The 9,187-nt window shown below is 38.3% G+C and overlaps 2 protein-coding genes across 2 annotated transcripts; one reads left to right on the top strand and one right to left on the bottom strand.

The window, feature by feature from the left end:
* Window positions 1-264: 264 nt before the first annotated feature.
* On the bottom strand, window positions 265-3,676 carry sec61b (SEC61 translocon subunit beta). The gene is made up of 4 exons (XM_084435321.1): window positions 3,482-3,676; window positions 2,725-2,822; window positions 2,293-2,397; window positions 265-614 (listed from the first exon to the last, which is right to left on the bottom strand). The coding sequence occupies exons 1-4, from the start codon at window positions 3,482-3,484 to the stop codon at window positions 527-529; spliced, it is 294 nt and encodes a 97-aa protein (XP_084291447.1). The 5' UTR covers window positions 3,485-3,676; the 3' UTR covers window positions 265-526.
* Window positions 3,677-3,852: 176 nt separating this feature from the next.
* On the top strand, window positions 3,853-8,986 carry alg2 (ALG2 alpha-1,3/1,6-mannosyltransferase). The gene is made up of 3 exons (XM_084435320.1): window positions 3,853-3,968; window positions 4,791-5,116; window positions 6,698-8,986. The coding sequence occupies exons 2-3, from the start codon at window positions 4,808-4,810 to the stop codon at window positions 7,595-7,597; spliced, it is 1,209 nt and encodes a 402-aa protein (XP_084291446.1). The 5' UTR covers window positions 3,853-3,968; window positions 4,791-4,807; the 3' UTR covers window positions 7,598-8,986.
* The last annotated feature ends 201 nt before the right edge of the window (window positions 8,987-9,187 follow it).

Raw genomic sequence — 9,187 nt, 5'->3', positions numbered from 1 at the left:
TGCACAGGCACAGTTGATTTAGTGTTGATAGGACATGACTGCAAGCTCAATGGAATTGGAATAATAGCACACCTATTACGTCACGTTCAGAGACTGGTGGAGCCAAAACAGCTCGCACAGTACTGGCACGTCTGGAATGCGCATTTGCATACAACCACTTTTTATCCCACAGCCTGGAGATGTGCTAATTATGCCCTGTGATACAAATCAGACCCTCTGGTTTTTTCCTTTAGTGAAGATGAAAAAAACAAAACAATTGTGACAAATGTTTTACAGCATTTTATTGTACAATTTTACATATTAGTTTGTACAAAGGTTTAACAAAAAAAGATGTCCTGATCTGGTGGAAGGAGGGCAGAGCTGAGGGTTTGTAAATTACCAAACGGTTGTAGTGGCTGGGTAAACTTGAATGGGGGTGAAAACCCCTTGAAATGGAGGTTTTAATAAAGGAAAAGGGTGTTGATGGTCAGAGTTTGGTCCAAGTCCAATGGCTTAAGATTCGGTGAAGTCCAGAGGTCATGCGGGTTTAGGAGCGTGTGTACTTTCCCCAGATGTGCAGCATAAATACAGATGCGATAAAGAGCAGACTCATCACCAAAACGGGTACCGGGCCACTGCAAGAAGGGGGAAAATAAATAGATGGTATTACTGCCAGATCTCATTATGAACATAAAAAATTTTGTAAGACAGAGGGACCCCTAGTGGAGGATGGACAGACTAAACTCAGTAACTAATTCTCAAATTTCAGAAGATCCTTGATTAGAATATGAGAGGAATTAAGATAAAAAGCTTGACACAAACTTCCTCCCTGTGGGCCAATCGGGACTGCTCGTCTTAATCATGTGATAGAAGACGGTGTAATTAGGATTCTAAATGCTGGCGAGTAGGATACTGTTAACGAGCTAGGTGGAAAATGTGGGGCTTTATTAAAGCAGGAACTGACCATCCCCTGAGTCGCTAGGCAGCCGCGTAACCATGCCGACAGAAGGCCCACCCCTCAGGCTTTAATTGATGTGACCTTTTCCAACGGAACTTTAATTAAGCTCAAAACACACAGTCTAAAGAGTGAAAAAGACTTCACTCATAACTCCAGACTCTCTTACTCTAAGGGACTCTAGACTGTAAATACAGCCACTGTAACCACACTCAAATCCATTCTGACATGCTCGGATAATTCTTACATATTGAATGAACTATGAGATGAGATGTAACATTAGAAATCTAGAACCGCTCTTTAAAAAAAGGAGAAACTGCTGTAGATGAACACACTATAACAGAAGTTAGTTTCATTGAGAGAGCCTGTAAATACAGGCGCACACAGCTGTAGGAGGGGAAACGGCAGGGGAGACATCAAATAAAGACGGAGGTTGAGCCCATGAGGCCAATTTCCTGTCGTTAAAATTTCATGTTTATCCTTATAAATGCTAAACCTCTCAGAACCCTCTGCCCGTCCCTTTCGTGTCACTTCCTGTTGAGCTGAGGGGATGAATTAAAAATGAGCGTCTGTGTTGGTTCTCTGCACATTAAGTACCTCAAATCATAACCTTTTCTTATTTTGTCCTTAAATTAAGCAATAAAAATGTCTAGCATGATTTTTTTTTAAAGGCATAATAACTAGCAATAAAAAAAGGAAAGGAATATTACATAAGATTTTTATTGGAATAAGAAAAAACTGATAAACATCTAAAAGATAATTTCACCAATGTTAAATCTAAATTGGCTGATTATACCTGTATTTTTTTATTTTTAAATTGCTTCATTTCTGCAGTCTATTTTCAAATACATGCCTGTTATATATTTGAATAACTGAATAATAATTATATATAATGTTACTAACAGCACTATTTATATGAACATTTCTGATAAACAAATAAATGTATTTTTCAAACAAGACTGCATTTATTTGATCAAAAATACTATAATACTGTGAAATATTATAACAATTCATAGTAATCTTTTTCTATTTTAATAGATTTTAAAATGTAATTTATTCCTGTGATTACAAAGCTGAAGTTGTACCGCTTAATATTTTTGTGGAAAACTTGATAATTTTTTTCAGGATCCTTTGAAAAAAAAGTTCAAAAGAACAGCATTTATTTCAAATAGAAATCTTTTGTAACATTATACATGTCTTTACTGTCGCTTTATTTATATATATTTTTAATTTATAAACGCAATGCATCCTTCCTGAATAAAAGTATTAATTATTATTTTATTTTTTTTCATGACATTTTATATTTTACTCTCTCTTTGGGTAGAAAGAGTTCTAAATCCTTCTGTGCGAGTACTCACACTTTAAGTCCCGGTGAGTCCTCAGTGTAAAAGCGCCACATCCCTCCTGTGCCAGCTGATGCTGTGGATCTGCCTCCGCTGCGTGCGCCACTGCTAGGGGCTTTCCTGAGGGAATCAACAACAAGAAAACATGCTTTAACATACAAGACAAATAAAAGTGTCAGATATTATCAAACACTCAAATTAAATTAAAATGCCAACCAACTGATAGGAGTCTGACAATCAGTTCAGCGAGCAAGTAAATCATACCCTGACGATGTCCAATTCACAGGACAAACATTAAATAGAGCCTAATGATTGTCAACGGTCACATATAGAGGTCCAAATAAACAATAGCCTATCACTCAGAAATCTAAATCACAGAAACTCAATTAGATCCAGCTTGATGGTGCATTAAGGCCCAAACAAAACTGTTCTTGCAAGGTTCCTTACCTCTGTCTGGCTGAGGTGCCGGCAGCGCGGGGAGCCACGGTCTTACTCGGGGAACGGCTGGAGGCACCAACATTTGTTGCACTAGCTGCGGGTCCAGGCTGAAATGACAGACAAATAAAGGACTTGGTAAACCAAATGCAGTGATTGACTTAATATGCCTTCTGGCACCAACGGAAACTTGTGCATATCCACCTTTAAGGCATAACATGTTACAATAAGAACAATAAGTTAATAATGCTATAGTAGATCTTAAATGGCTGATAAATTCCACCAAGATACAAAATATAACTCATATGTGAGCACGATAATTTCTTTTTAAAAGATATAGATCACTAGATGTTCAATCCTAGATAATAGTGAGATAATGCAACGTAGAATCAATAGTACAATATAGTATTCATGGTAAAAGAGTGGACCAGATTTAGACTGAAGAGCTGGTGTGGGGGTCCAAGAGAGCCACGTCTCCCAAACAAATGCGCTGATTGCAGCTAGTGAGCAAACCAACCCACAAACTGCATATGAATCGTCTGGCACAAGACTTAATACTATTCAAAACCCCACTGCTAGTAATTGAAACTCACATGTGATTAGTTACTAAGCAATTAAACGTCAGAACTGGGTAGACTATTCCAATAACGGTACGTTATTAGAGAGCATGACTGGCTAGACAGCTAGCAATCCAGATATAACTGTTAATACGCGCAAAACATTTATTATAAAGCTCCAGATCTACGATAAACTGGATTAAGAAACTTACCATTTTGTTGAATAATGTATATTTCAGGAGACTGCGGGTAAAATAATGAATATAAGTGACTGCCTCTGTAACTGAACTCCAGCCGATCCAGACAACTACAAGAGAAAGACTATTGATGACGTCTCGCTGAGAAGGCCACGACAGCCATCTAAAGGACCCCCCATAGGAGCCAGTAGAGCGCCTGACCGGATCTGTGGTCCTGCGTGTTACTTTAAACGCATTTTAGATGCTTCTGTAAACCTAATTTGATATAAAACGTTAAAACCGTCCAGAATAAAGGTAACTACAATCAGCGAATGCAGCTCAGCTTCTAAATGAATTTTGTGAAAACTCAAAGGCGGTAAAACAGAGTGCAGTGACGTGTCGCGTGCAATTGATGATGTGCACAGAGTAGGGCAGACATTTTGGCTCAATCAGGAAGCCAGTTTCACTAAATCGCGAACTTTGAGCCATATTTGATCATTCATACAGACACCTGACGGTAAAGGTACGTGTTTTCTCGTCTCAATGTTTTTTAAACATTTTACTGTAAGCACAATTTGAGTTTGTGTAAAGCAAATATGACATTTTATGTGCTTTGTGTGCAATGTTGTCACTACTTAGAATGTAGCAGGGTAGACTTATATACTGTATATGACATACATACTGTATATAGCCTAATAAGAATGAATATTGATGTTTTCCCAACTCTGAAGTGGCGTATCCCACTTGTTTATAGATATCTGCAGACATTTAATGATACAGGACTGTAATAATATACAATAGAAGGTATTAGAGTTTCTGACAGATGTCCCAGTGACATGGACACGTGAACGTGCACAGAGACGTGTGCGCGCTTTGGCCTGTTGTAACATCACAGAGCCATGATGACATGTTTGATGTAATCAAGGTTAAGATGTAATTTAGATTAATCATCTGATAAAAACAATGGTAACTTTATCTATGCAGTGTGTGTACCTACTTAACCATACTTTGGGAACAAATGTGTACCCAGAAGTGAGCTAAATCTGACAAAACCTCCCCCTTTTGTTTTGTCCTAATTTGTCAAAACTGAATACATGTTAATAAAGTTTTTTAAAAACTGTAAAAATGCTTTTCTGTTAGAGTGGGGGTTAGGTTATAGTATTTATAAATAGCTGTATGTAAAAATAGATGTCTATGAAATGTTGCCATTTAGATAGCTAAGCAAATATAAGTGTATGTGTGATAATTACTAGGTTTTGTGGAAAGAGAGTAACTGGAAAATCTAGTTGCTTTGTGTTGAGCTTAAAAATGAGGTGTAACTGTCATTACACTTTTGACTCATCAGGTTCTGGTCAGAACAGGATGGTTCGGGTGGTGTTTCTGCACCCTGATCTGGGTATAGGTGGAGCGGAGCGTCTGGTGGTGGACGCAGCTGTAGCTCTGCAATCTCGCGGCTGCACTGTTCAGATCTGGACGGCACACTATGACCCCCAGCACTGCTTCTCTGAGACTCTCTCACCTGACCTGCCTGTGCTGTGTGTGGGCGACTGGCTGCCCACCAGCGTGTTTGGTTATTTCCACGCTCTCTGTGCATACCTGCGCATGATCTACCTAGCTCTCTATCTTGTGCTCTTTAGTGGGGAGGAGTTCGACGTTATTTTCTGTGATCAGGTAACTACTAATGCTACTAAAACTAACTACGTTTGTATTGTTTATATACTATTTTTATATTATATTTCAGATGTCAATTTAATTTAAGTTTGAGTAATTATGGTATGGGCTTTTATCATATTTATTATTTTTCTATTTAGCTTTAATATATCTTTATTTCAGTTTTAGTCATTTTAGTACTTCAACTTAAACTTGTTTATTTAAGTTAATTGCAAAGATAATACGTTTTTCATCAGAATTTTTATTCTATAGATTTCAACTATATTTTATTTTAAGTTTTTTTTTTTTTTATAGTTTTAGTTTTAGTTAACAATAATTATCTGTGATGGACAGTAACATTATTTGTACTTTGTTACTGTACTTATTTTTCAAGTATCTGTATTTTATTGTTAGTTCTTCTTCATTACATTCCAAAGCATAATATGTGACTTTTCCACTATTTTTCATAAAAACATATCATTCCTTGTTGTTTCGAACTGAAGATATCTAGATATCAATCACACAGAACCTGACTAATCTGATTGCAGCTATTCTCGATTCATCAACTCATTGATTCAATGATCTGGTCAGAGTGAGTCTCTAGTTAAACTTTAACAACCGAATTTGTCAAGACTGACCCAAAATAAGAAAGTGTGGTACTAATGACAAATTCTTATTATTGTTTATTGTAAAATGAAAATATTTAGCTTCTACATAACTGTAAGTTGTTTGCGAACTGAAAATGCCATAAAAATCATAAATGAATATTAATAAATGCTATGAAAACCGTATATGAATATTTGAACCAGGAAGTAATAATTAGTCAACTCACAAGTAATCTTTTACAAAATTAAACCCAACAGAAGTCTTGACTCTTGTTTCACCTTGAAGAGGTTTATTTTGCAACAATGACTGGGAATCAAACCCATAATTTTGGCATTGCTAGAAAAGCCAAGAGACATAAAAACTAGCACAGTAGTGCCATAGACACTGGTCAAATAAAATGTAGTGGTCATTATAGAGAAACATTTGACCACTCAGTGCTGCAATTGGCCAGTCAGAATTGAGTATTCCAGAGAGCTGTTCTCATCAAAATCCCTTTCAAAGGAAAGTCTGTTCACTCTGCGGTCATATTTGCAACACCTCCGGGAAGCTATTTTGTGAATCCAATACCAAGCCCTATCTACTTGAATGGGGGAAGCCAGAAATCTCTTAAACTGCTTGTCGAACTCACATTTAAATAACATATTTCAAATCAGCAACAAAATCTGACATGAACTGTGCCATAAATGTTGTTTCTTATGCTCAAATAGCATTTAAAAAAGCTTATTTTACAAGCTAGACCACCCAATGCGCATGTGCAGTCCTAAGCGCCAGTCTCAGAACACTTTCTGTAGAAACTGGAGCTTCTAACACCATTGACATGATGACTACCAATTGGTGATTGGTTCTTTTATTTAAAAGGCAGGACATATTCCGCTTTATTGCATGCTGCACTTAATCCCATTCATAAGTAATATGAGTGCATATTAAAGTATTTAGTCTCTAAAGTCTTTTGTTCTCATCAAAACCACCAGGTTTAATTTTATCTCCTATTTCCAGGTTTCAGCATGTATTCCCTTTTTGCGTTTGGCACGCCACAGGAAGAAAGTCCTATTCTACTGTCATTTCCCTGACCAACTACTGACTCAGCGTCGCTCTGCTCTAAAGCGCCTATATCGCGGCCCGATCGACTGGTTTGAGGAACTGACCACAGGCATGGCCGATCAAATTTTGGTCAACAGCCAGTTCACGGCAGGAGTCTTCAAACAGACGTTCCCCAAACTAGCTGAGATCCACACCGATGTCCTCTATCCCTCTCTGAACTCTGCAGCTTTCAATGATGAAGTAGAGGACCTCAGCGGGCTGCTCCCTGAAGGGCGGAGCTTCCTCTTTCTGTCAATCAACCGCTACGAACGCAAGAAGAACCTGCCGTTGGCGCTGCAAGCGTTAGCGGCCCTGAAGGAGCGTCTGTCTACGGGGGAATGGGAGCGTGTGCACCTCGTAATGGCGGGGGGTTACGATGAACGCGTGGTTGAGAATGTAGAGCACTACGAAGAGCTGCGCTCACTAGTGGCCTCTCTTGGCCTGGAGGACCATGTCACATTCCTGCGTTCTTTTTCAGACAAACAGAAACTGTCTTTGCTGCACAGCAGCACTTGTGTACTTTACACCCCCAGCAATGAACACTTTGGCATTGTACCCATTGAAGCCATGTACTCACGTTGCCCCGTTATTGCAGTTAACTCGGGTGGACCGCTAGAGTCTGTGGCCCATGACGAAACGGGCTTCCTCTGCGAACCCACCCTTGAGTGCTTCTCCGAAGCAATGCAGAAGTTTGTTACAGACCCTAAACTCAAGCAGCGTATGGGACAGGCTGGCAGAGAGCGGGTACTGCAGCGCTTTTCGCTGCAGGCCTTCACTGAGCAGCTCTACAGTCATATCACCAACCTTACCCAATAACCAATTATGACATCATAAAGGCCATTCCGCTTCGGACCAGCACACGGATGCATTCTACCAGTCCGGTTGCCGTGGAGGGACTAATGAAAGTATGTCGTCACTAATGAAAGAAAAGAGCAGCAGGAGTTAACATGGCTTAAGAGTTCAATACAAGCCTTGAAGAATGTGGAGCACTCGTCCGACCGAGAGGTTAATGAATTATTGTGCGCCGGCCACATTGATCAAGCTGGTCACTGCGAGGCCTGAGAACCGTATGTGTGTGCATTTTTTTTATGCCGAAGGACCATTAGAGAGTTTCTCAGGCAGAAATCGATAGAGAAGTTTCTGTGCCCTGCTCTGTTCGCCAGTGTCTATGCTTTTGCTTAGTGATAACAATGGAGGATGTTAAGAGTTATTAAAGTCTCAAACTAAAGATGCTCTTAATAAGGTCGTTTGAGTGGGAAAAAAGTTTTCCTAGGACACTGAAGGTCATATTCTGTATTGGGTTTGAGGTTGTTACTGATTGTGTATCTCCTCATACTATTGATACAAGACCAAAGCCCAGATTAAATGAGATGCTGTGTCGTGTTTGACTTTGTCATTTGAAGCTTTTCTTTTTTTTGTATACATTGGATATAGACTGACCAGACAGAACAGTAGCCTATTTACTTCAAATTAAAACAGATCACTGTTGTGTTAACATTTCTATTTTTATTTAATTTGACCAACCGTTTTGTACTTATTAGTCTTTTGAGCATTTTATTTTCAAATTTTCCAAAACCCCATTTTTGGGATAGTTCATCTAAAATGAAAATCCTTTTATTATTTAATCACCCTCATGTTGTTCCAAACTTGCATGACTAACTTTCTTCTGCTAAACAAAGACATTTCAACTGCTTTTGTGCATATAATAAAATACGTGTTTTGGACCCCATTGACTTTCATTGTGTTCAAAATATTTTCTATTGTGTTCGACAGAAGAAAGTAAGTCATACAGGTTTGGAATGTCTTGATTGGAATGGGTGATGATTTAAGATAGTTCTTCAGCTATCTCACTCTTTTCAACCAATGCATTTACATGACTTTTAAAGTTATTCGTGATTTAATGGATATGGATTAAGAATAAGGATTTAAAAAATATATTTTCTTCCCAATTTCTTCCCGATAAAATATTTTAGAGCTTAGCATAATTATAAAATGGGATAGTTCAGTTAAAACATATTTGTTTTTAAAATGCCCACAGTGTTTTTATGATTTGAATGATTTCCATCATTTTTCCAGGTCTAGAAATCACACAATTAAAATTAGACTACCTTGTATATTCAGGCTGTCCAAGACTGTGGGAACCCTGTTTTTCAAATGATACAGTTGTTGTGGAGGTGAATTAAAATAAGAAATATCTTGATTTTGATTTGTTTTCACTTATTTTAAAGCTTGTTTTGTCTTATTTAAAATCATTTGAAATCATCTTGAGGGCCCCTTTGAAGTTTGCTGAGGCTTTTTAGTAGGCCCTTGGCCCCTGGTTTAAAACCACTGCTTTAAACGACCTGTCCACTCATATGAAACACTGGATAACTGCGATAACCTCAGAGGTGAGCGCACTCGGGCTTG

Source organism: Rutilus rutilus (genome assembly GCF_951802725.1).
Source record: "Rutilus rutilus genome assembly, chromosome: 17".
Lineage (NCBI taxonomy): Eukaryota > Metazoa > Chordata > Actinopteri > Cypriniformes > Leuciscidae > Rutilus > Rutilus rutilus.
This window is presented reverse-complemented; position numbering and strand designations above follow the sequence as displayed.